The sequence below is a fragment of the Elephantulus edwardii genome, unplaced genomic scaffold, assembly GCF_000299155.1.
Source record: "Elephantulus edwardii isolate Elephantulus edwardi_28Jun2011 unplaced genomic scaffold, EleEdw1.0 scaffold00032, whole genome shotgun sequence".
In the NCBI taxonomy this organism is placed as follows: domain Eukaryota; kingdom Metazoa; phylum Chordata; class Mammalia; order Macroscelidea; family Macroscelididae; genus Elephantulus; species Elephantulus edwardii.
In genome coordinates, this window is record NW_006399782.1 from 3,845,188 (window position 1) to 3,872,868 (window position 27,681).

Here is a 27,681-nt window from a genome sequence, read left to right on the forward strand (position 1 = left end):
CTGAGCGAAGGGCGACTCTTGAGAGCCCGCGTCCCGCCCCGGGCGGCCTCGTCCGCGGACCCCGCTGCCGGGCTACAGGCGGGCGGCCCGGGTTTGTCTCCGGGGCTGCGGCGGGAACGGTCGTGCGGGTGGGCGGGACCCTCTGAAGGGGAGGAAGAGGGGCGCGGAGCTTAGGCTGGGTTCCCGGTGCGCGATTCTCTGTCCTTTGCCGGATTCCTAACGCAGCCCGCGACCTCCCCACGCTGCTTTCTCCTTTGAGGATGCCACCAAGCCCTCTAGCAGGCTGATATTTTTTCCTCCCTGCTTGTGCCAGGGGCGAGGTCGAGATTTCAAGAACATCAGTTCTCCTCTCTTGTCTCTGCTCACTTGAAAGTTTTGCTTCGCTGAGAATGCGTGTCTTCCTCCCGTGGACCATTTGATGGTCCCCCCAGCCCTACCCCGGCCCCCTCCAGCTACCCTCTAGTTTAAATCACGTTCAGTTCACGTCTTTTTTTTTTTTGAAAACCAAACAAACCCAAAACCACCTACCGAACTACCCTACAGAATTGTTAGTCACGCCCAAGAAGGGCCAGTGGACTTTGGAGTTAAGATGCAGGGAGGAGAACCGATGTCAACCATGAAAGTGTCCGAGAGCGAAGGAAAGCTGGAGGGCCTGGCCCCGGCGGTGACTCCGAACAAGAACAGCAACAGCAGCTGCGGTGGTGGAATCAGCAGCAGCAGTAGCAGCAGCAGCCGAGGTGGCAGTGCGAAAGGCTGGCAGTACAGGTATGGCCAAGGTGATTCCTGGGGCTGGAAATAGGGATGAGTTACGCTGGCGTCTGCATTCCTGCAGTTGTGGAAGGGTCAAGTTTATTCACTGACTTCCAGAAGCAGCTGATGAATCTCATTTGGACCTGTTGTCTGCGTGGAGTTGGAACGAACCCGTAGCTGGTTTTCAGAGGCAGTTAATCGCACAGGAGGAGGTGGCCTTGAACAGCCACCCTTCAGGATCGCAGCGCAACTTCTTAACCCTAGCCCACCAGAGCTCCCTCATTTGGGCCTAGGGGACATCATCTCTCATTAGCGGGATTTCATTCATTCAACAGGTACTTCCTGGACATTTGTCTGGAGAATCGAAGGAAACTTACTGAGTGAGCACTGTCTGGAGAATGAATCCTTGAGCTCCCTCTACAACAGTTCATCTTCTCCCTGATTGAATTCTGTACTCCTGTCTTTGCTTGTGTTGTAATTAGTTTACAAGCCGGTCTTCTCCTGTACTGTGAAGCAAGAACTGTTATTTTAACCCAGCTCTCTCTGAGGTTAGCAAATAGTAACCTCAGGTTTGTGTTTGTTGAGTGATTGGAATAATTGAGTCAGAAAAAAGAGTCTTGCCTTCAGGATGTTTTTGATTTAGGGGGTGAGCTGTACATAAATAATTTTGAGTTCTTGCTTTTGATACTCTGAACTTGGGAGAGTTTCAGTTTGAATTGATCTGGCCACTTGCCTGTTCTCTGTATTGATGAGAGAGTCTGCATTTGTAGTAAGAAGCTGCCCTGTATACCCAGGGACACGCAGTGTTTGAATCCATCAGCTGCTCCATGGAAGGAGAATGGGCAGTCTCTTCCAGTGTGATTTAGTGCCTCTGAAAACCGTCTGGAGAGTCATCTGTGGGTCACTTCCAACTTGATGGCACACAACAACCGTCATAGAAGAGAATTAAGAGTGGCCTGGAGGGGCAATGATAGTTTTTTGTTTTTTTCTATTTAGTATATAAGAGAAAATAACCACATCATTTTAATGAGTGAAAATCAGGACATCCAGTGGTATTGGAAATAAAGGAGTAACTTCTAAAGTTTTGGGTAAAAGACTATACCTGTTTCCAGTTTGCACTGTCTGTACAATCTGGTTTTTGTAATGAGACTTGAATAAAGATTTCACCACCCACTCAAAAAAAAAAGAGACTATACCTGTATGCATTGCCTAACTGATTTGTTGGTGCATTGTTTATATATGTGCAATTTGAAAGGAATTAATATTTTGTGACATGTACTATCTAATTTTCACATATCGAATAATATATTGAAGGATGGGTAATCTCTTGGGCCATTTACTGCCTCTGAAAGCCCACTGGAGGGTCAGCTATGGGTCAGTCCCAACTCTGTGGCACACAACAACATGATTATATTATAATATGACATAGTGTGATGTGTATTGACTGCAAACACAAAGGTTGACTGTTTGAGTCTACCAATGGCTTTGAGGGAGAAAGATGGGAAATTCCCCCTGTAAAGGTTTTTAACCTCAGAAACTTGATGGAAGGTCCCTCTGAGTGGGACTTGAGTTCAGATCTGTTATTCGTGGGTTCTCTATGAATTTGTTAAGAATCAAACTTAACAACAGTAATAACATAATATAGAAGGGTTGTAACTTTTTCTTGATAAGTGACTAAAGGGCAGGACAATTTAAGATATCTAGCCTTACGTTTGGAATCAGCATGATCCTTTTTTAATTTTGTAGTTAGCATGAATTATATGTAATTATTGGGCAGGGATTTTTAACTATGATTTGAAGAAGAGAAACTTAAGTATTCCAGCTAGTCAGAGAACAAATCTCCTGACATTCTCAACTGTTTGAAATTCAGTCTCAGTTGAACTGAAAAGTGAAACAAGATTTTAGCACTAGGAAGAATTGTCATAAAACTATGCACTTTACTCTTGTACTTTCACACAGAACCTACTGTGTCTTACTTAGTGTGTTGTTTAGTGGTTATGTAACTTTCAAAACAGAATCTATTGGAAGCACAAAAGAAGGAGAAGGTTATTAGGGGAAATGTAACTAAGGAAATGGCAGCTGACAATGTGGCCAAAGATTTGAAAAAGTAGCATTTGAGCTCAGCTATGTGACTTCCTAGTAGAAATGACCTGAAGTAATCCAGGAAAAGAGTTATGTCCAGTTTACTTTATTTAAGAAGGCACAGAACTGTTTGATAGTGCTGACTGAACTGAACAAAGTAAACCATTTTTCAAAAAGTGTCTGGAAAATATAGTTACGTGATTCTTTTACCCAAGAAAGCAAATAAATAAGGTATTATTGAATTTATATTTTGAACAGATATTTTTTGTTTTTCTTCTTTGTATTTTTTTTTCCTTTCCTTGTTGTGCACCATAGAATCTGCTCCGGCTGTCACCAGAGGAGATTGTCCCTCCTCCAGCAGAGCATCTGTTGGATTTGAACCATGTACCTTTGGTATTGCAGCACAGTTTTTTTTTTTTTTGCCACTAGACCACCAGAGCTTCCTAGATATTTTTGTGTTAATGTAGCTTGCTTTTCCAAGGCTAAAAGACCGAATCTCTTTGTTTCTAAGGCATTGATTAGAGATTTTCCTCCTTTCCTCCATTGCTTCCTCTTCCTAAGCTCCTTCCCCTCTTTGACTTCAAAAACAGAATTATTTTTTCTTGAAAGTAGTACACACTGCTTTCGTTTTCTTCAACACACGTCACTCCAAATGCTGTTGAATTGTTTGTGACTTTGGGAGATCATGAGTATGGTGCAGGATAGGGCGGGGTTCAGATCTGTTACTAATTTGGTCGGAACGAGCTGTAGTTGACTTGATGGCACCTACCAACAGCAGCATGGCTGTCAGAGGAGATCTGACATACAGTTTTTTTGGGTATTTAATGAAAATTTACAGAAAAGTTGGATTTTCATTCATTCATTGTTGGACATTTTCTCCCCTACATCTCTCAGTTCATTGTTGCATCATTTCCTCTCTCTTCCCCCTACCATTCCCCTAGTCCATTTTGCTATGTACCTCTTATTCTGGACTGTTATCATACCTCCATATGGTGGTTTTGGTTTTGTTTTTCTTGTTATGTACCGTTGTGTCGGATCCAACTGGCACAGGAATAGATTGCCTCTCCTTCTCCAACAGAGTATCTGGTGGATTCAAACCACTTGCCTTTGGGATTGCAGTGTAGCTTCTTGCCACTAGGCCACCAGAGCTCCTGATCCATTTAGTTTTAAAGACTAATTCTTTGGAATTAGTCTGGATCCTCAGACCAGTTGGCTTGCGTACAGTGTTTTATATGTCCATATACACTGTGTTTTATGCATGCGCATTGTTTTTATACAATCTGTAATTCATTGATATAATCTTACATTTGTGTTGTGTTTTGTTCATATATATTGTGTTTTATACAATCATTCATATACATTGTACTTTAGACAATTAATTTTTATTGATCTCTGTCAATTACCATCCCATCTTTTCAAGTCCCCATTGGATTTTTCCGAAGAGATCTATATTTGTTCCCATCACAAAGAAAGGTGACCCAACAGAGTGTGGAAACTGTAGAACAATCTCACTGATTTCACATGCAATCAAGATTCTACTGAAGATTATCCACAAACGACTGGAACAGTACATCAGCAGAGAACTACCAGAAGTCCAGACTAGGTTTAGAAGGGGTGGTGGTACTAGGGATATTGTAGCTGATGTTAGATGGATCTTAGCTGAAAGCAGAGAATACCAGAGGAATGTCTGTCTGTGTTTCATTGACTATGCAAAGGCATTTGACTGTGTGGACCATAACAAACTGTGGCTGACTCTGAGAAGACTGGGAATCCCAGAACACTTGATTGTTCTAATGTGAAACCTATACTTGGACCAGGAGCCAGTCATCAGAACAGAGCAAGGGAACACTGCATGGTTCAAAATTGGGAAGGGCGTACGCCAGGGATGCATCCTATCTCCATACCTTTTCATCCTGTATGCAGAACAGATTATCCGGGAGGCTGGGCTATATGAGGAGAAATGTGGGGTCAAGATTGGTGGACGATTTATCAGCAATCTGAGTTATGCAGATGACACTACCCAGCTTGCTGAAACTGAGGAGGACCTGAAGCACCTGCTGCAGAGGGTCAAGGACTGCAGACTCCAATATGGATTGAGGCTCAATGTCAAGAAGACAAAGATTCTCACCACTGGACCAATTGGCAGCATCAGGATGGATGGTGAAGAGATTGAGATTGTTCACAGCTTTAGTTTGCTTGGCTCCACAGTCAACACTCTTGGCACCAGTAGCCAGGAAATTAAAAGGCGCATTGCCATGGGAAAGTCTGCTGTTAGGGACCTCTCCAAAGTACTGAAGAGCAATGGTGTCTCTCTGGAGACTAAGGTACGCTTGATACAGGCCATGGTCTTCACAGTCACTTGTTATGCATCAGAGAGTTGGACAGTGACCAAGGAGGATAGAAGGAGAATTGATGCCTTTGAGCTGTGGTGCTGGAGAAGAGTATTGAACTGCTAGGAAAACAAACAGATTCATCCTGGAAAGGGTTAAATCAGGTGGCTCCTTGGAGGCAAGGATTCTGAGGCTTCATCTAACATACTTTGGACATGTTATAAGGAGAGGCCGGTCCTTGGAGAGGGACATCATGCTTGGTAGGGTGGAGGGACAGCGCAGGAGGGGAAGGCCCTCTATGAGGTGGATTGATTCAGTTACTGGGTTAATTGGGATGGGAGTGTCAGAGACAGTTTGATTGGCACAGGACAGAGCAGAGTTTAGGGCTGTTGTACATAGGGTCTCTATGAGTCGCAAGCGACTCAACGGCACATAGTAACAACAACAACAAATCCCTCCCATTCTCCCACTCACCTCTGCTATCTTAGTGATTTCCCTCTTTCCTCCTTTTCTACCCCCTTTTCCCTTTCCCTTTCCCTTTGAACATTTACATATATCTTTCTCAACTACCCTATTTTTACAGTAATGGTCTTATGCAGTATTTATCCTTATGAGACTATGTTATTTCATTCAGCATCATTCTCTCTTCCTCCTCACTTGGAGCAAGCAAGGTTGTGCCTTCCACATCATACAGATTATTGATGAGTCTTCCTCTGGTCCTGATGCCACATTCTTCATAGAGACCAGCTTCTCAAATCGTTTCCTCAGCATATAGATTGAATATGTATGGAGAGAGAATATAACCCTGACCCACACTTTTCTTAATTTTAAGTCACGCAGCAATGTTCCCTTACTCTGTTAGAACAGCAGCCTCTTGATTTAGGTATAGATTTCACACAGGCACAATTAAGCATTCTGGGATTCTCATTCTTCTCAATGTTAGTCATAATTTATTCTAATCCATGCAATCATATGCCTTTGTATAGTCAATAAGGTGCAAATAGACATTCTTCTGGTATTCTTTGCTTCTAAGTAGACTCCATCTGATAGTAACAATGAAATCCCTGGTGCCACAGCCTCTTCTAAATCCTGCTTGAACTGGCAGTTCTCTGTCAGGGTACTGTTATAGCCATTTCTGAATGATCTTCAGTAGTATTTTGCTTGCATGTGATAGTAATGCTGTTGGTCAGTAATTTCCACATTCTGTTGACTCACCCTATCTTGGGAATTGGAACAAATACGGATCTTTTCTAGTTAATCAAGCAAGCACCTATCCTCCAAGTTTCCTAGCATTGACTTGTGAGCATATCTGCCATTTGAAACATGTCATCACATCGATTCCTAGGGCCTTACTTTACCAGTACTTTCAGTGTAGCTTGAACATCTTACTTCGTTACCGTTTGTTCTTGATCATATGGCACTTCCTGAAGTATTTCTGTGTTGACTGATTCTTTTTGGTACAGTGAACTCTGTCTATTCCCTCTCTCTTCTTTTGATGCTTTCTGTATCATTCTAAATGTTGCCTGTAGCATCTCTGAGTATTGCAAATTGAGGCTTGAATTTGGTTTTCTTTTTGTTTTTTCAACTTGAAAAATGCTGATCAAGTTCTTATCTTTTTAATCTCCAATTCTAAATCTCTGCACATTCCATTATAATACTTTGCTTTGTCTTGTCAAGCTACCTTTGAAATCATCTTTTCAGTTTCTCTTTTTTGTTTTTACTTTGACACTCTAGTTCAATTTTTAGGGTCTCTTCTGACATCCATTTTGGTTTTTTATTCTCCTTTATATTTATAATGACCTTTTTCTTTCAATTCATGGATAATATCCTTGATTTTTCCCCACAATGCATCTGACCTTTGATCATAGGTGTTCAGTGCTCCAAACCTATTTTTTTTTAATGATTTTATATTGGTTTGCATACAATAATTTGTTTACATTGTGTTTCATTCATGTGCATTGTATTTTATACAATCTTTTTTTAACGTGGTTTCTCATACAGTCATTCAAATACATTGTATTTTATACATTATATTTGATATTAATTATTGTTATTTTATGTTTATTACCTTGTCTTTTCCAGTCCCTGCTGAATTTTTCCTATCCCATCACCACCACCTACCATCTGCCCACTAAGCTTTGCTATCCTAGTAATTGCCACCCTTTTCATTGTTCCGCTTTCCCCTTCTGAACATTTATACACATCTTACTCGTTATCCTTCTGTTTTTTCAATAAGTCTTATGCAGTGTTTGTCCTTATATTTAGTTTATTCAGCATAATGCTTTTTAGACTCTCACATGTTATGTAGTATTTTACAAAATCGTTGCTCTTTTGTGCTGCTTAGTATTCTATTGTGTGACTATACCACAGTTTTCTTAGTCCATTTGTTTTTTGGTGGGTATTTGGACTATTTCCATTTTTTTGCTGTTGTATATTTACACTGCTATGAGCATAGGTGTACATATCTCTGTTCGTGTCTCAGTTGTGATTTCTTCAGGGCATATTCCTAGCAGGGAAATAGGTGGCTCATATTGGATTTCTGTGTTGAGCTTTTTGAGGAAATGCCAAAGTGCCTTCCAAAGTGGTTGTCCCGTTTTATAATTCCACCAGCAGGGTGTGAGAGTTCCAATCTCTCTTCTTCCTATCCAACATTTATTGCTTGCTGTTCTGTTAAACTTTGATGCTACTGAATGGTTTAGTTATGTTTATACCACCCACAATCTCCTCCATTGCTCCCTCCTATTTCCTTAGCTCTTAAGGCTTTTGGCTGCTGTCCTCAATATGAGTGACCTCTTCTAAATACAGTGTTTTTAGATCCTTGTTTCAGTGGATTCCTGTTATAATTCTAAAGGGACTTTCCCCCTTTTTTGCTCAAATAGTTTCTTTTATTGATTTGCTTACATTTTCAATTCTCACCACTGGGCTGATTGGCAGCATCATAATGGATGGTGAAGAGCTTGAGATTGTTCACAGTTTTGGTTTGCTTAGATCCACAGTCAACACTCTTGGCACCAGCAGCCAGGAAATTAAAAGATGTATTGCAATGGGAAAGTCTGTGGTTAGAGACCTCTCTAAAGTAGTGAAGTGCAGAGATGTCAGTCTGGAGATTAAGGTGTGCCTGATACATGCCATGGTCTTTGCAATCACTTGCTATGCATCAGAGAGCTGGCCAAAGACTTCAGATGATAGAAGGAGAATTGATGCCTTTGAACTGTGGTGTTGGAAAAAGAGTATTGAATATACCATGGACTGCGAGGAAAACAAACAGGTTTGTCCTGGAGAGGGTGAAGCTGGGCTGCTCCTTGGAGGCAAGGATTCTGAAGCTTTGTCTGACATACTTTGGACATGTTACGAGGGAGGACCAGTCATTGGAGAGGGACGTCATGCTTGGGAGGGTGAAGGGACAGCGCAGGAGAGGAAGACCCTCGATGAGATGGACTGACTCAGTGACTGGGGTTATGGGACAGGTGTGTCAGAGATGGTGAGATTGGCACAGGATAGGGCGGAGTTTAGGGCTGTTGTACATAGGGTTGCTATGAGTTGCAGGCCACTCATTGGCACATAACAACAACAACAACTTCTTCTGTTTTTGACACTGTTGTATTGTTGTTAAGTGCCATCAAGTCAAGTGCAACTCAGTGATCCTTTGAACAATAGTTCTGAGTCCCTTACCTATCCTGTACCATCCATATCATCCCTGACACATTTGAGTCTGTTGCTGCTCACACTATTCCAGTCCATCTCTTTGAGGATCTTCCTCTCCTTCACTGACCTTCTACCTTTCCAAACTTGAGGTCTCTCTCCCAAAAAGCCTTTCTTAACAGTATGTCCAAAGTACGTGAGATGAAGCTTTGCCGTCCTTGCCTCCAAGGATTACTATTGTATTTTCTCTAAGACATACCTGCACTCTTCTCCAACACCACAAGTCAAATGCATCATTTCTTCTCCCGTCATCCTTATTCATTGTCCAGCTCTCAGGTACACAGCAGGTAATTGGAAAGACTACAGTGCACCTTACTGTTTAAATTGGCATCATTGTTCTTCAGGACTTTGGAAAGATCCCTTTCCCAGTGTGATATGTTACCTAATCTCCTTTCTTTTAATTGTCTAGACCAGTGGATATTTTACTCTTCTAACCATTTTCTCTCTTTCTGTTCCTTTAAAAGTTGGAAGGATAATTTCACCATTTTCTCTTTTTAGTCTGCATGCTGTTTACCATCTCATTCTCTTCCATGACCTTGGCTTTTAGATTGTAGAATTAAGAAACATTTTTCTCTTTCTCTTCCGGAGACGCTGTGTAGAGGCATTCAAAATGGTCCAGCATCTGACCTACCGTCGTAGGCTGTCCTACAACACAGCCTCTAACAAAACTAGGCTGTCCCGAACCCCTGGTAACAGAATTGTTTACCTTTATATCAAGAAGGTTGGAAAGGCACCAAAATCTGCATGTGGTGTGTGCCCAGGCCGACTAAGAGGGGTCCGAGCTGTGAGACCTGAAGTCCTCATGAGGTTGTCAAAAACAAAAAAGCATGTCAGCAGAGCTTATGGTGGTTCCATGTGTGCTAAGTGTGTCCGTGACAGATCAAGCGTGCTTTCCTTATTGAGGAGCAGAAAATTGTTGTGAAAGTACTGAAGGCACAAGCACAAAGTCAGAAAGCTAAATAAAAAATGGTGCATGTTTAATAAATTCATAAATTTGTTCTATTAAAAAAACATTTTTTTTCTATAATTATATTTTATTAATTTTCATAAACATTTACAGAGATTTTGGGCTTCCACTCATTCATTGTTGCACTATTCTCTCTACCCTCCTCCCAGTTTGTTCTTGTCCAAATGCCACAGTGCTTGTCAAAGCCAGTTCTGATTAATCTTCTTTGTCAGTGTATTCTTTGCCATTCCCTATCACTCCTCCCTGAGAGAGACTTCACCCTGAGTCATAAGGAAAAGGGGACGGCGTATTCTCTTAGCTACTTCCTGCTGAAAAGGGACGCTGTGGGTTTCAGGGTGAAGATCTTCTCTCACTACTCTAAAGGGCCCCTTTGGCAGTAGGAAACACATAGACTATTATGGAGATTGATTTTGGAATTCAGATGCACTCTTATTGATTGTGCTTGGCTGTACATGTACATATCCTTCAAGATGTATCATGGGGGTGTTGCAACCTAGAAGACACAGATTTGACTAACAAGTTATAAGTACATGAGTCCAAAAATTATGGAAAAGTAAAATAAAAGATTCAAGAAACATTTTTCATAGAATTCTAGAGCCACATATCCAACTGCCTAGCTAAATATTTCTTTTAGATGTCTTAACAGAACACTTGATTGGACTTATGTGAAACCTGTATTTGGACCAGGAAGCAGAAGAGAGCAGGGAAACATTGCATGGTTCAAAATCAGGAAAGGTGCATGCCAGGTACGTGTCCTGCCTCCATATCTTTTCAATCTATATGCAGATCATCCGGGAGACTGGGTACTATGAGGAGGAATGTGGCATCAGGATTGGAAGAAGATTCATCAACAGCCTATGTTATACAGATGACATAACCCTGCCTGCTGAAACTGAGGAGGATCTTAAGCACTTGCTGCAGAAGGTCATGGACTGCAACCTTCAATGTGGATTAAAGCGCAGCCTCAGGAAAACAAAGATTCTCACCACTTGGCCAATTGGCAGCATCAAGATAGATGCTGAAGAGATTGAGATTGGTAACAGCATTAGTTTGCTTGGCTCTACAATCAACATTCTTGGTACCAGCAGCCCAGAAATCAAAAGATGCATTGCATTGGGAAAGTCTGCTGCTGTCAGAGACCTTTCCGGAGTACTGAAGAGCAACAGTGTCAGTCTGGAAACTAAGAAGTGCCTGATCCAGGCCATAGTCTTCATAATTACTTGCTATGCATCAGAGAGCTGGACAATGACTAGGATGATAGAGAATTGATGTCTTTGAGCTGGGTTCTGGAGAAGAATATTGAATATACCATGGACTGATACGAGAACAAACAGTTTTGTCATAGAGAGGGTGAAACCTGGTTGCTCCTTGGAGGAAAGGATTCTGAGGTTTTGTCTGACATACACTTTGGACGTGTTGCAAGGAGGGACCAGTTCTTGAAGAGGGATGTCATGCTTGGGAGGGTGGAGGGACAGTGCAAGAGAGGAAAACCCTCAATGAGATGGATTGATAAAGTGACAGGTAATGTGGGTACGTGTGTCAGGGACAATAAGGTTAACACAGGACTGAGCAGAGTTTAGGGCTGTTGTACATAAGGTTGCTATGAGTCGAAAGTGACTTGACAGCACATAACAACAAAAACTAGTACATTAAGCTTGAATCTCTATTAGGATTTGCTTTCACCTCATTTGTAAAATAGAGATTTCATCTTATGTAGTGATTGAAATTTAGTAAAGATTGTGTGGCTCTGATGCTAAGTTTTGGTGTTGCAGACTTAGATAGTGAATTATGTTGATAAGGTAAAACCTTACTCACTTAATTAGTGTGCCCTATAGAAACTCTTGGATGTAGTAATATGCAGAGATACAAAGTGGAAGGAAACAAGGTAATAATCCTCCAGGATCTAATAAACTAAATAGCTTTAATAGTATTAAGGATGGAACTCTCTTTCATTGACATCTAGTTGGAACCAGCTCATCCCTGACCTATTGGGTTTCCTTGGCTATAAATTTCACAGGAGGAGCTTGTTCATTCTTTCTCCTACAGAGCTGAACTTCTGGAGTGTTAATGGTCTTAGTGCCATCAAGTTGACTACCACTTAACAGCAATTTTGGAACAACAGATCTGAACTTTGCCCTATCCTGCATTACTCTCTATCTCATTATGGTTCGTCCTTTCTTTCTCTGACCCTCCATCTTTCCCAGCAGGAAGGCTTCTTCCAAGAACTGGACCCTCCTTATAACATACCCAAAGTATGTTAGACGAAGTTTCACCATCCCTGTCTTTCAGGAACACCTTGGTTGCACTTCCTTCAGAACAGACTTCTTTTTTTCGCAGTCCGTGGGATGTTTTATACTCCAGTGCCACAATTCAGAGGCATCAATTCTTCCGTCATCCTTATTCATTGTCCATTTTTCAATAGCAATTGAAAACACCATGGCTTAGATCAGGCACATCTTGGTCTTTAAACTGACATCATTGTTCTTTAAATATTTGGAGAAGTCCTTGACAGTAGATTTCCCCATTGGAACACATCTGAGTTCATGGCTGCTATTACCATGGGTTTGAAAGCAGGAGTGGCATCCACTTTCTAAACCACATGCCTCCGGAAACTCTCTGAACTTTGATAAATGTTGATAATTATAGAAAGGCTTCAGGCCTTTTGTTCATAGAGTTGCTATGAGTGGTGCTCAAGTCAAAGGCAATCAACAACAGCAACAACAACATTACCATGGGTGTTGATTGTGGATCCAAGTAAAACAATATGGTTGACAAGTTCAATCTTTTCCCCATCTATCATGATGTTGCTTTTTGGTCTGGTAGTGAGAATTTTATTTTCTTGATCTTGAGATGTAATCCATATTGAAGACTGTGGTATTTGATCTTCTGCAATAAGCATTATAAATCATTTTCACTTTCAGCAAGCAAGGTTGTGTCATCTGCATAACACAGGTTGGTTGTTGATAAGTCTTCCTCCAATCCTGAAGCCACATTCTTTTTCATATGGTCTAGCTTCTCGAATTATTTGCTCAGCATACAAATTGAACCTCTTGGGAACTGCCAGAGCGCTAATACATCTGGCTTAACAGCCCACCTTCCTAATGAATATGCCACCTAGGGGTAAAGGAGGCTTCCCTAGGGTGTGGCCTGCAATCTTCTACTCATGAGACAAAAGGGGAGGGGACGGGGAAGGTGTCCCCCAGTATCACCAAGAAATAATGTATTTAAACATGTTATCAGCAAAGACCAGTCTCTAGAGAAGGACAACATATTTGGTAGAGGTTGAGCTCTGGTGGCCTTGTGTTAAGAAGCTGCACTGCAATCCCAAAGGCAGGTGGTTCAAATCTACCAGCTGTTCCATGGGAAAAGGATGGGCAATCTCCTCCCGTGCAATTAAAGTGCCTCCAAAAACCCACTGGAGGGTCAGCTGTGGGTTGATTCCCACTCATTTGTACACAAGAGCAACAAGTGAAAAAGACAAAGACTCCCAAGGAGATCTACTGGCACAATATCTGCAACATTGAGCCCAAATTAAAGTGTGATGATAAGTCAGGCCCAGCAGTGTTTTGTTCTTGTATACATAGGGTAGATATGAGTTGGAACGGACTTGACAGCTCCTGACAGCAACAAAGTGATATTTTAGTATGATCAACTTCGCTGCATTACATGTTGTTGTTGTTAGGTGCCGCTGAGTTGAGTATGACTCATAGAACTCTGTGAACAACAGATCTAAACCCTGTCCTGTCCCACACCACACTATATCCACCCGTATTCCTCTCTTGTTCATAGGGTTTTCAGAGGCTGCTGTTTCAGAAGTGGATGGTCAATCCTGCTTCCTAGTCTGTCTTGAAATAGGAACTCTACTGAAATTTGTCCACCAGGGGTAACCTTGCTGGCATTTGAAATACTAGTAGCATAGCTTCCAGCCTATTACACGTGATATTTTATATTTTACTTGATTTTGTTAACTCAGTTTCCACACCAGTGTATAGTCTTCATAATGATAATTTTTAGTGTATTTCTTAAGAGTAAATTAATAGGATATAGTTTATCTTATCTTCTTTGTAGTATTTATAATATATGCTACCTTTCTCTCCTTTTTTTGAATTTTTTCTTGAGAAGAAAATTTAAATTATTTACTAAATAAAAGAATATAATCTAATTATTTTTGGTATATATTGGCAGATTTTTTTTCCTAGAAAAGTTGTACCATTTAATCTGTCTTGTCATTAGCAACATAATGACTGCATATATTTCCACTATAAATCTACCATTATATGTTTAAACATTTTTAGCTTATTTAACATTTGTTTTGTTGTTATGTGACATCAGGTCGACTATGATTCATAGTGACCCTATGCACAATACTCTTGATTCCTTTCCAATCCTGAGCCACTCTCACTGTCTCTGACATAGCTACCCTCACTCCCCCAGTTATTGTGTCAATCCATCTCATCTGTAGTCTTTCTCTTCTACACAGTCCCTCCATCCTTCTGAGCATGACATCCTTCCCCAAGGACTGGCCCCTCCTGGCCACCTGCCCAAAGTATGTCAGAGCCTCAAAATCCTTTCAAGGAGCAGCTTGGTTTCACCCTCTGCAAGACAGTTCATGGTATGTTCAGTACCCTTCTCCAGGAACACAACTCAAGATATCAAGTCTTCTGTCATATTTGGTCTTTTTCTAGCTCTCTAAGGCAGAACAAGTAATTGCAAAGACCATGGCTTAGATCAAGTGCACCTTAGTCTCTAGACTGACATCATTGCTGTTTTTTTTGCACTCTGGAGAGTTCCCTGACCACAGATTTTCCTAATGCAATTTGTCTTTTGATTTCCTGACTGCTGGTGACAAGAGTGCTGATTGTGGAACCTAGAAAGCTGAAATTATTAACAGTCTCAGTCTCTTCTCCATCTATCATGGGGCTACCAATCAGCCTAGTGGTGAGAATCTTTGTTTTCTTGATGTTGAGCGTCAGTTATTAATGTTCAGTCATGATGTTGTAGACTGCAGCCCTTGACCTTCTGCAGCAAATGCCTCAGATCCTCCTCAGTTTCAGTAAGCAGGATTGTGTTATCAGCATAATTCCAAGCTTGAGGCCACAAAAAGTCATTCTCTCAAATGATTTATTCCACATATAGATTGAAATGTATGATGATAGGACACATCCAATCCTGATGCCTTGTAAAGTCCAGTCTCTCAAATGATCTATTCTGCATACAGATTGAAAAGGTCTGGTGACAGGACACATTCTAATGCACTCCTTTCCAGATAATGAACCATTCAGTGTTTTCTTGATCTGTTATGTTGACTGCCTCCTGGTCCAAGTATATATTTTTGCTTGAGCACAATCGAATGTGTTATGGGATTCCCATTCTCAAAGTCAGCCACAATTTTATGTGATCCACACCGTCAAATGCCTTTGCATAGTCAATGAAGCACAGACATTTCTCTGGTTCTCTCAGCTTTCAACAAAGATCCATCTAACATTGACAGTGATGCCCCTAATGCCATGGCCTCTTCTAAACCTGGCTTAAGAAATGCTGGGACAGTTCATCTCTTTTGATTTTCTGACTCCAGCTCTTTGCATATTTCGTTATAATACTTTTTACTTTGTCTTCCTGAGCTGCCCTTTGAAATCTTCTGTTCATATCTTTAACTTCCTGATCTCTTCCCTTTGCTTTGACTTCTCAGTGCTCTAGTGCAATATTTAGAGTCTCTTCTGATATCCATCTCGGTCTTGGGTAATATTCTTGATATCCTCTCACAGCTCATCTGCCCTTCGCTCATTAATTGTCAACACCTCACATCTGTTCCTGAATGCTTTTTGAATTCAGGTAGGATAGATTCAAGGTCAGATTCTGGTTCTTCTGGATTTGATTTCCTTTTCTTTAGCTTCAGTTTGAACTTGCATATGAGTAGTTGGTGGTCTTTTCTACAGTCAGCACCTGGTCTAGTTTTCACAACTGATACTAAGCTGCTTCAGTGACTCTTTCCACAGATACTATCTGTTTCTTGTGCAGACCATCAGGTGAGGTCCATGTGTATAGTTACTGTTTGTTTCTTTTAAATGGTATTTGTAATGAATAATCATTGACTGTACAGAATCTATCATTTTATCTCCAGCCTTGTTTCTTTTACCAAGCCCATGTTTTCTGGCTACTGATCTTTCTTCTCTGCTCTCAACTTTTGCATTCCGGTCTCCTATTACCATTAATGCATCCTGGTCTCATGTTTGATAGATTTCTGAGTGCAAAAGTTGGTAGAAATCTGTTTCTTCTTTTTTAACTCTGGTTGTTGGTACATATATTTGAATGGTGGTATTAATTGATGTTCGTTGCTTAACATTAGAAAAAAACCCACACCCTACATTTTCTTATTAATTTCATGTTTTATTATTATTAATTTTTAAATTATTTTATGGAGGTATAATTCACATACTGTACGAGTCACCCATTTTTTTCATTCATATACATTTTGTTTATGGCATTGTAATTACAACTAAATTTCATCATTCATACACATTTCTATAATATTAGTTACAATAGGAGCTCACTTATTTAAACTACACAGTTTAGTGGTGCTTAACATTTTTACAGAGTTGTGCAGCCCTCTTAAGGCCTGGCCTTCACTGGTGTCAAGGAATTTTCTCATGCCAGGGCCCACATCCAGAATGGATATCACTCCTGGTGACTTTTTTTGATGGTAGGGAGGTGATTCTTTCCCCTAGAACCCCCTAGATTATTTTCTTTCTCCCTTTTAATCTGTAATGAGATATGGGACACATGTCACCAAAATTCCCCTTACATTGTATTAGGGTTGTGATGGGATCATGGGACATTGTATTCTACCCTTTCTCTTTTTACAGCTATTTGATTTATCAGATCCTGAGGGATCATTACATAGTTTCCACATTATGTAGTCACAGTGAATGTTCTCGGGGACACACAGTTATTGACATTGGGTGTGAAGTGATACTTCCTTGCGTTTCTCATTTACCTTTCTCTGATAACGAATGAAGGAACACTCATGGTGTAGTGATTAAGCACTGAGCAGCTACTCTGGGATAAAGATGTGACATGTTTCCATAAATATTGCAGCTTTGGAAACCCCATTAAGACAGTTCTACCCATTCTACAGGGCTTCTGTGAGTTTGAATTGACAAGATCACAGTGCATTTATTCACTGTTTGTATATCTTTGGAAAAATGTATATTCAGATTCTTTACTCATTTTTCAATGGAGCTATTTATCTTTCTATTATTTAATTGTAAGTCCATTATATATTTTATATCTAGATATAAATCTTATCAGATATTATTTGTAAATATTTTCTCTTATTCTTATATGTTGTATTTGCATTTCATTGAATATATTGTTTATAACACAAATGTTATTTTAGTGAAGCTCAATTTATTTTCTGTTGCTTTTGCTTTTAGTGTTGCATCAAAGAAAACATTGCTAAATCCAAGATCACAAAGATTTATATCTTAAGTTTGTAAAATATTTTGAGGACTTTTAACTCTTACATTAGGTTTTAGGGAACTCTGGTGGTTTTGAGGTAAGGAGTTGTGCTGTCACCCCAGAGGCACACTGTTTGAATCCATCAGCTGCTCAAAGGTAAAGAATGGGCAATAAATATCCTCCAGTGCAATCTGAGGCCATTGAAAACCTGCTGGAGGGTCAGGTGTTGGTGGCTTCCAACTGGATGGTACACAACAACCAGCATTTTGCATTTGGTTTACATAAAGGTTTACATTTAGGTATCTGATTAATTTTTACTTAATTTTTATTTATCTGCTTATAAATTACTATCATTGAGTTGATTCCCACTCCTAGTGACTTTCCAGAAGATTTTCTAGGATGTAAATCTTAACAGGAGCAGTTACCTCATCTTACTTCTTAGAGTAGTTTGTGGATCTGCTGACCTATCATATCAGTTAATAGCCCACCATACAACCTGCTACATTATTAGGGCGTCTGCTTGTAGGTCCATGGGAGAAAGATGGAAAGTCTCCTTCGTGCACCTTACAGCCCCTGAAAATTCTCTTGGAAGGTCAGCTCTGTATCACACAACAGTAACAGCTAATTTTTGTCATACTTCTTACAAACATCTTCCTATTCTTTGTATTTTAATTTGTGACATTTCCTTTTCCTTTTAAAAGTAAATTCTTCTTGTTGTTGTTCCTTTGGTTTGTTGTAGGTTTGGGTTTTTTTTTCCCCCCAGAAGTTATTTTTATACTTTGTTTTCTTATCATTTTTAAATGCTTTGGTTACTTATTCACTCAGACATTGAATCAGTTCCAACTCGTATCAACCCTCCATTGCTTTTATAGGGCTGTCTGTCCCACGGGAGGAGACTGCCCTTTGTTGAGTTCAGAATGCCAGAGATGCACAAGCAGCATTTGTTTTACTATATTTAACCTCTTAGTCTACCTTAAATATATCTTGAAATAGGATTTAAGATACTATATTAGCGTTTACGGCATTAATTAAAATGAATGTTTAAAGTATTCAAATGTGAACCAGAAGGTTCAGCAGTTCAGACCATTAGCTGCTTTGCAGGATAAAGATGTGGCTGTCTACTTCTGTAAATATTTACAGCTTTGGAAACCCTGGGGCAGTTCTTTTCCTGTGTATAGGTTAATCATGATGACACTGGTTTTGCTTTGGTTTTTTTAAAGTGTCTTCAAATGGTATTTATTGTCTCATAGTTTCTGTGGGTTAGAAACCTGGGTGTCACTTAGCCAGGTCCTCTTGCTCTTTCACACAGTCATAGTTGTCTCAGAGAGCTCTGGTCAAAGAACTCTGTGGTAAAGAGTTAAGCTGCCAACCCAAAGGAACGTGGTTTGAATCCACCAACTGCTCCATAGCAGAAGGATCAGCATTCTCGAACTTCCATGCGATTCCCTCATCTGTGAGTCATAACAACACCAACAATGCCATCTCAAGGCTTGATTAGGAAAGATGTGCTTCCTACTTCGCTCAGCTTCTTTTTTGTCTATGTTGTTCTTGTGGTGGTGGACTCTTGAGTTGAGACTGACCTATAGCTGACCCTCTAATGGATTTTTAGAGGGCTGCAAGTTGCATAGGAGGAGACTACCCATCCTTTGTGCTCAGAGCAGCTGGTGGATTCGAGCTGCATGCCTTTGGGATTGCAGTGTAGCTTCTTACCACTAGGCCACCAGAGCTCTTTTTTGCCTGTTGGATGAAATATATTCCTCCTGAGCTGATAGCTAAAGGCTTCTCTTGATTCCTGGCCACAAGGGACTCCACAGAGCTTCTTAAAACTTGGTGCCTTGGTTTTTCGGAGTGAAGAAGTAATAGGGTGAGAGAATTTGCTAGCAAGACACAAGTTATTCTCTTTTAACCTAATTACAGAATTGAAGTCCTATCACTTTTCACTATTCATTAAAAGCAAAACAGTAAGTGCAGCCCATAACAAGGACGTGAACAGGAGCAGGTAGAGATCCTTGTAGGCTATGCCAGAAGCTGCCTACTGCACATGTTAATATAATGGGATGTGGATGTTAATATTGGAATAGATTTGATGAGTAGCAATTGGGTAATTATTTCTAAAGCTGAGGGATTCAGATGAGTTGATTGTTGGAATAAGAGGCAGCTGCCAGGAGATAGTTACAATTTCTAGACATGTACAATAAAAGGATAGTATTAGTAGGCTGGAAAAGAAGGAAACTTAGAGGAAGGTTAAAAGAAGTCAGCAAGTAATTGGATTGAGAGTAACGAGGAGGAAGAGAGTAAAAGTTGACCCCAGCCATCCAGATTTGAAAGTGTCAAAAGTATTCTAAAAAATATTTGAAGAGTATCTCAGAGTCACAGATATTGAGAGTCAAATGATGTATTTGACTTCAGGAATGTTGAATGTTTAAGTAGCATATCCAACAGGGATATCTGACATATTCCTTGGGGTATATTTAACATTGGAAATGCAGACAGTTGCCCCCAGAGTGTTCAGAATGTTTTGGCTTAAAGTGTTTTGTTGGATCCTAAGAACTCTTGTTGTTGTTAGGTGCCATTGTGTTTAGTATGACTCATAGTAACCCTGTGAACAACGGATCTGAACCCTGTCCTAACCTGTGCCGTCCTCATACCTCTTGACACATTAAAACATAATCCCTTGGCCCAACTTTTATTTATTTTTTTTTTATTTAAGTAAATGTTTATTGAACTAAATCTGTTCCTTCACCTTATGATAGAGTAAAATAAATTTTGCTAAGAGGAGAGTTCCAGTGAATTATATCTGCATCAGTGAAAAGTAAAATCTTGGGGTTCAGCAGAAGAAAGGAAGAATGTCAATGAGATAGACAGTGGCTCTAACAGGGAGCTCGAGCGCAGTAGCAATTTTAAGTATTTCGCAAAACTGGGCAGTGTTTCATTCTATTCTAAGTGGGGTAACTATTAGTCAGAGCTGAGTTGACAACATCTAACAAGAACAGGGCTGAAATGAGCTCTAAAGTTCATCCTGTTTAACCTCTTTTCCAATGCTTGAATTCCCTTGAGAACTTTGTATACAGTCATGGGCTAAATATATCTTGCTAACTATTGTTATCCCTGTAATCTACTATAATGTTCAACTGAGCAGACACGTAAGACACACACTTGGGGCAAGTAGTTCTCCAAGTCTCTATTTGAACACTTAGTCAAAAGAAGCTATTTTCTCTGGAATGATATTATTTCATCACTGGTAAATGCAGGAATTAAAAAGTTCTATCTTTGGTTTATAAAAAATTTTTTTCAGTTAGAAAAAGCCTATTAGTCCCTTTTTCATGGGATAATCATTCAATTATTTCAAGACCGTTCGTGCTTCCACAGTCTCTTCTTCAGTCTTCCAATTGTGGCTCACATGCTGTGGTTTTGACGTCTTTCTCCATATTCCAAGGGTATGACTGCAGAGCTAGTCAGGATTATCACCTCTCTTGTCCTTTGGTTTATACTGTTTCTTTCACTTCACATAGCATGAATTTGGCCCAACTTTTAAATATAAGGACCTTCTAGGAGATCTTGTTGACTCTAAACAAGAGGCTTAAATAAAAACAACCAAACAATCCATGCAGATCATCAACCAAAACAAGAACACCATCTTGCAGAGTCTAGCCACTTCATCCAACTACAAAATGGATACAAGGGCTTTGGCGTTGTATGTCATGATTAGTTATACAGTTTAAATCACTAGCTGCTCCACGGGAGAGAGATGGAGCATCTCCTCCCAAGGAATTTACTGCCACACTTAAGAAACGAGACTGACGGATTGTATCCTGTTGCCAACCTGAATTATAGCCTATTAACTTCCCTAATATGCCCCATAAACTGTGAGTATGGTTCTCTTCAGTCTGTATAGTCATTGCAATGTATTTCCCACCTAGTACAACAGTAAGATTGGTGTTGGAGGTAGTGGACATTTGTGCAGGAGTATGAGAGACCATGTCTGACCTTAGAGCAATTAGTTTTGTACTGTGACTGTTAATGATGACAGTTCACGTTTGTGGAGTTAGTACAGGTTAGACTTGGGCATCCCCAGTCTACCTACACTCATTTTCATATCTTCATTTTAGTCAAAGAAAACAAGTCTATTGAGCTGACTAGCTGCACAGATGGTAACTTTTTCTTTAGCAGTTAAAAGTAGCCTGTTAAATGTAGATGAGTTCTCTAAGGGCACGACTAACTTACTGATAAACTAAAATACTAGATTAATACATGGTTGATCTCATAACTTACTATTTTTTTTTATTTAATAAAATCTTTTTAGAAGTAGTTTTGCAGAATAAGGGAGCAAGGAGTTTGCTAGTTCTTCACCGTGGCTGCCACGCTCAGCCAGCTCAGTGGCTCGGTGAGCCGTAACATGAGAGGTAGAGAGCAGGAGTACTCCAGGGCTCATAACTTACTATTAGTTTGTGCATCAGATCTTTCCATGTTTTCACTACATACAACTTAAAAAATAACTCACTACAGTCAAGTTGGAACTGATAGCTGACCCTCTTTTGAGTTTCTGAGGCTGTAAATTGCTCTAGAGCTTGAACCTCTTTCTCCAGAGGAGCGCTGGTGTATTTGAAATAGAAAAGTGCTGCCTTTGAGTTACCAGTGTAATCAGTCCCCTACAGATTTGGCCATATGAAGCACTGATCATAGCAAAATAAGGTATACAATGCCAAAAGCAGGAGCCCTTCTGCTTGTTTTGGGAAGATGATGTAAAAGAATTAGACAAGGGGAAAAACTTTCTGTCATGATGATCTATTTTAAAAGCAAAAATTGAGAAGTGAACTTATTAGATTGGCCTTAAATTTTCTTTCCAGAGTAATTTTTACTCATAGAATGTAATCTTTACCATTTATACAGAAGTTGATGACTGCCATGGATTGATTTCTGATTCATGGAGACTTCATGTAAAATAGAATGAAATGCTGCCCAGTCCTTTGCCTTCATCATGATCTGCAGTATGTTGGAGTCCATTGTGTTGGAAATTATGTCACTCCATCTCATTTGACTTCCTTTTCTCTCCTTTTACCAAATATGATGGCCTTCTCTCTGGTCGTCTGTTCTTGATGTCTAAAGTGAGTTGAGGTCTCAGTGTTCTGTGATCCTCAGGGTGGTTGTTGTTGTTGTTAGGTGCCATCGAGTTGCTTGTGACTCATAGCAACCCTATGTACAACAGCCCAAAACTCTGCTCTGTCCTGTGCCAATCGCACGTCTCTGACACACCCATCCCGATTACCCCAGTCACTGAATCAGTCCACCTCATAGAGGGCCCTCCCCTCCTGCGTTGTCCCTCCACCCTCCCAAGCATGATGTCCCTCTCCAAGGACCAGTCCCTCCTTGCAACATGTCCAAAATATCAGACGAAGCCCCAGAATCCTTGCCTCCAAGGAGCAGCCGTTAGCTGAAATACATCAATTGGTATACCATCTATTCCTAGGGCCTTATTTTTTGCTATTTCCTTCAAAGCAGCCCGAAATTCTTCCTTCATCACCATAGGCTCTTGCTCATATGTTATTTCATTAAAGTCTTCTGTGTTTGCCAATTCCTTTTGATACACTGACTCATTATATTCTTTCCATCATCTTTTAATACTTCCTGGATTATTTAATATTTTGCCTAAAGCATCCTTGATTATAGCAACTCGAATATGCACTGCCTATTTTCCAAAAGTAGATATCCAAGCATTTTTTCGTAGTCTATCTTAGTCTGGACTCTCTAGTGAAACCTGGTCACCCTGAGTGACGCTTTTGACTTTTGAAATAACAATGTCATAGCTTCCAGCATCACAGCAGCACACAAGTCCCAAAGTGCGACAGGCAGGCAGGTAGGTGGAGAGGAGATAGATTGTTTGTTGTTGTTGTTTGTGTTTGTTGTTTTTTTTAAAAAAAGAATTGCTTTGCATACAATAAAAGATTTCCTGATCTGGATCCTTTATTTTTCATAGTGAATGTTCAAAGTTTACAAAATGTTTGTGTTTCCATTGTTTTTCTAACCTTCATCTCAACTTTCAGGATAATTTGCAAATCAGCATGTTTGCCACCCACTTATTAAAAATGAACCTGTATGCAGAACAGATTATCCGTGAGGCTGGGCTATATGAGGAGAAATGTGGGGTCAAGATTGGTGGACGATTTATCAACAATCTGCGTTATGCAGATGACACAACCCTGCTTGCTGAAACTGAAGAGGACTTAAAGCACCTGCCGCAGAGGGTCAAGGACTGCAGCCTCCAATAGGGATTGAGACTCAGTGTCAAGAAGACAAAGATTCTCACCACTGGACCAGTTGGCAGCATCAGGATGGATGGTGAAGAGATTGAAATTGTACACAGCTTTAGTTTGCTTGGATCCACGGTCAACAGTCTTGGCACCAGCAGCCAGGAAATTAAAAGGCGCATTGCTGTGGGAAAGTCTGCTGTTAGGGACCTCTCCAAAGTACTGAAGAGCAATGGTGTCTCTTTGGAGACTAAGGTACGCCTGATACAGGCCATGGTTTTTGCAATCACTTGTTATGCATCAGAGAGTTGGACAATGACTAGGGAGGATAGAAGGAGAATTGATGCCTTTGAGCTGTGGTGCTGGAGAAGAGTATTGAGAATACCATGGACTGCTAGGAAGACAAACAGATTTGTCCTGGAAAGGGTTAAACCGGGTGGCTCCTTGGAGGCAAGAATTCTGAGGCTCCGTCTAACATACTTTGGACATGTTGTGAGGAGAGACCGGTCCTTGGAGAAGGACATCATGCTTGGGGGGGTGGAGGGACAGCGCAGGAGGGGAAGGCCCTCTATGAGGTGGATTGATTCAGTGACTGGGATAATCGGGATGGGAGTGTCAGAGACAGTGCGATTGGCGCAGGACAGAGCAGAGTTTAGGGCTGTTGTACATAGGGTCGCTATGAGTCGCAAGTGACTCGACGGCACATAACAACAACAACAGAAGAGATGTACTCAGAGGTGGAACTGAGAAGCAAATCAGGGAGTGAGAGGGGGCTGCTTTTTCTGAGTTTAAACTCTGCTGGCAGAACATGGTGTAGAATCCTACTGAGACTGTAAATTGCATGAGAGGAAATTCCCTGCCTTTTCTCTCTCAGAGCTGCTGGTGGACTCGAACCTTTATAGAAGCATGGTCATTGAGTTGGACTGCCTCATAACTGATCCTCCATGAAGTCAGATGTTATAAATTGTGTGGGATGAGATTGCCAGTCTTTCACCACAGAACAAGGTGGTGGATCCAAACTGCCTAGCTTTGGGTTGGCAGTGAAACCTCTCATCCACTAGGCCGTCAGAGCTGCCTAACATGTGAGTAGGTGTCTAGGAATGTGTAATACGGAAATAATTACTCTCGTTACTCCTGATGTTTGCCATTACAGATAATTACAAAGAAAAGTACTGAATTGCAAATAGAGAAAGAAGATATGCCGTATATCCAATATATGTTTATTGTCTTGTATTGAGGGTGTTTTGAAGAAAAAAAAATTCCTGTGTTTACTTTTTTCCCCTCCAGGTTTTGCTTTTAATTGCGTAGTATTTGTTTTACTTTATCTGAAATTTATCACAGATATTGTTAAGAGCAAAGAGAAGACAATACTATTCTATAATCTACTAAAACTATACCCATCCTTAAGGAGCAAGTTTGGTTCATTATACAATGAATTCTGTGTTATTTTTATTTAATACCTAATGTTTATAGATGGCTAAGTTCTTGACTGCTAATGCAAAGGTTGCAGTTTAGGTCCACTAGCAGCTTCCCTGGAGATCTGGTAATCTGTTCTCTAAGGACTGCAGCCTAGGAAACACTGGGGGCCATTCTCTGTCATGGTGTTACTGTCAGTTAGAATTGACTTGAGGGTCCCCAGTATCCACAGAGTAAAATCTACAAATGAATAAGGGGGGGACCTCACTGTCTGAGTGTGTTCTTCCCTAAGTTTTAAGTGTAAATTTTTTAGAAGATGAATTGACTCTACTCAGCTATAAATGCATGAGAGTGTTGCTTGTGCTTTTCTGCCATTTAGTGAAATATGGAGGCAAGCAAATGTTTTACTGTTTGTTCTTTTTATTTTCAATTTAGAAAGAATTAGTTTAAAAAGGGAAAATGTTCCCTGCACTCAGCTATTGAAGTAGGCTGTAACAGACAAAAAAATAAATGTACGTCAAGTGTATTTTAGAACTTAGCTGAAAGCCAGAGAAATAAGCATATAAAAATAGAGTGAGAGAAAAGATACACAGATGGTGAGAGTGACAGTGGGATGTAGTGGTCTGAGCATAGTGTGTTGCACTGATGTATACAAGTTGATGGTTTGAATCCATCAGCAGGCTCTATGAGAGAGAGGTGGGCAGTCTGCTCCTGGTAAGATTTATAGCTCTGGAAATCCTTGATGATAGTGTGTTTAGGGGTTTTTTGGTTTTGTTTAGGTACTAACCAATACATTAGCAGTTCGAACTCACCAGGCATCATGGGAGAAAGTCCTGGCATCTGATTCCATATGATTACAGCCCAGAAAAGCCTGGTGGAGTAGTTTTCTAGTACTTGGTGTCTCCATATGCTGGGATCAGCTCAGCAGCAGTGAATTTATACTTAGGTTACTTTTGTTTTCTTGTTAGTGTCCTTTCTTGACCTCATTGAAATGGCTACTGCAAAGATTTTTTTTGAAGGTCTATGGGAAATATGGGGATAAATATTGTTATATAATCAAGATACTGTAACTTGAAGAATTTTTATCCAAAATTTTAAATGTAAAATATGATGTTTATAATCATTTTCAAAATAACAATTTTCTATTATGAAAAAACCTACCACCTTTAGAATTTTGATGGTCTTATAGAACATTTAAGTGACTAATGAGAAAAGGAGCGTTTTAACTGAGGGCCACAGAGGTTAAATGGTTTGGCCAAAGTCCGTTAATGAAGTGAGGGAGAAAAAAAAGACTAGATTTTCCAACTCCTTTAGGTACTCATTCCGTAGTACTACATTCCTTTCACTTTAGTTTTATAAACTTAATTTTGAACATACAGGGTATAAAAGCCTGGTAACGTCTGAGAACCTTTCTGAAAGGCAAAAGCTGGACCCTGTTTGTTGCCAAACAATGCAACTATAAGACTGGTGTGAGGAAATAGGCCTCTTTTACCTAGATTAGTTGAAGTCAGATTGGTGCAACTTTGAACAGTTTGGAAATCGCTATTAAAAAACCTGAAAAATGCAAATATACCTTTCACTTAATAGTTTTATTTTTGCAATCATGTCTAACTCTGTTGCAACATTGTAGTAATAAAAGCCTGGAAACAAACCTGCATCAGTAGGGTGATTTGTTAAATAATGATACTGCTATACAGTGTATAATAGCTCTGGCTCACATACTTTGAGTATGTTGCCAGGAAGGACCAGTCATTGGAAAGGGACATCATGCTTGGAAGGATAGAGGGACAGTACAGGAGAGGAAGACTCCAGAGGAAATGGATTGACATAGTAACTTGGGTAATGCGGGTCAGTGTGTTAGAGGCAGTGAGATTGGTTCAGGATAGAGCAGGGTTCAGAGCTATTGTGCTTTGAGTTGTAGTCAACACAATCGCACATAACAACATCATACAATATAGATACTGAATTAAAGCCATTATGTGCTGAAATGAAATCATCCTTAAGAAAACTGTTTCTTGGGGAGGAAAGTTACTAAACATTCTGAGACTCAGTGTTTTATAAACATGAAATATGTCTGTTTGTACACTTATAGGTACATAGACTATCTCTGAAGAGCTGTACAAGAAATTGAAGGAAGTGCTTGCTTCTGGAGAACTGGTAACTAAAGAGCAGTATTGACTAAGAAACTTCACACTGTAATATGCACAATAGTAGTTGTTGGGAGACAATTCTTTGTAAGTCTATCATGGTTTTTTATTTCTTGTGAGAAAAATACTGACTACATTCCAGACTCTGCCACCCCCCCCACCCCCCGAATGTTTCCATAGTAAACCGGTTCAGAAGATGAGTATAGTATCTTCCTGAACACAGGTATGATATATCCACCAAGGGTGGAGGTTAAACAGGCTTGTTGTTAGAGACCACTGAGCCATTTGGATTTATAGCTACCTTGTGTACAACAGAATGAAACCCCACCTTGTGGCGTGCTTGTAATCCTCATCAACGCTGTTTGTGTCCATTTGTAGCCGTGGTGTCAGTCCATCTCCTAGAGGGTCTTCCTCTTTTCCACTGACCCTACAAACATGATGATCTTTTCCAGGGACTGCCCCTTCATATAGTATTTCAGAAGGACATGAGAAGCAGTCTAGCCATCTAACTTCTTTTTTTATGAAATTTTTTATTTGTGATTTTAATGAATATTTACAGAAAAGTTAGATTTTCATTCATTCAT

General features: G+C 40.2%; 1 protein-coding gene across 1 annotated transcript in view; it reads left to right on the top strand.

Moving 5' to 3' along the window:
* Nucleotides 1-522: 522 nt before the first annotated feature.
* OSBPL11 (oxysterol binding protein-like 11) overlaps nt 523-27,681 on the top strand; it is a 96,548-nt gene continuing 69,389 nt past the window's right edge. Inside the window, 1 exon segment of the mRNA XM_006884298.1 lies at nt 523-765. Coding sequence (XP_006884360.1) covers nt 590-765 — 176 coding nt within the window. The 5' untranslated portion in view covers nt 523-589.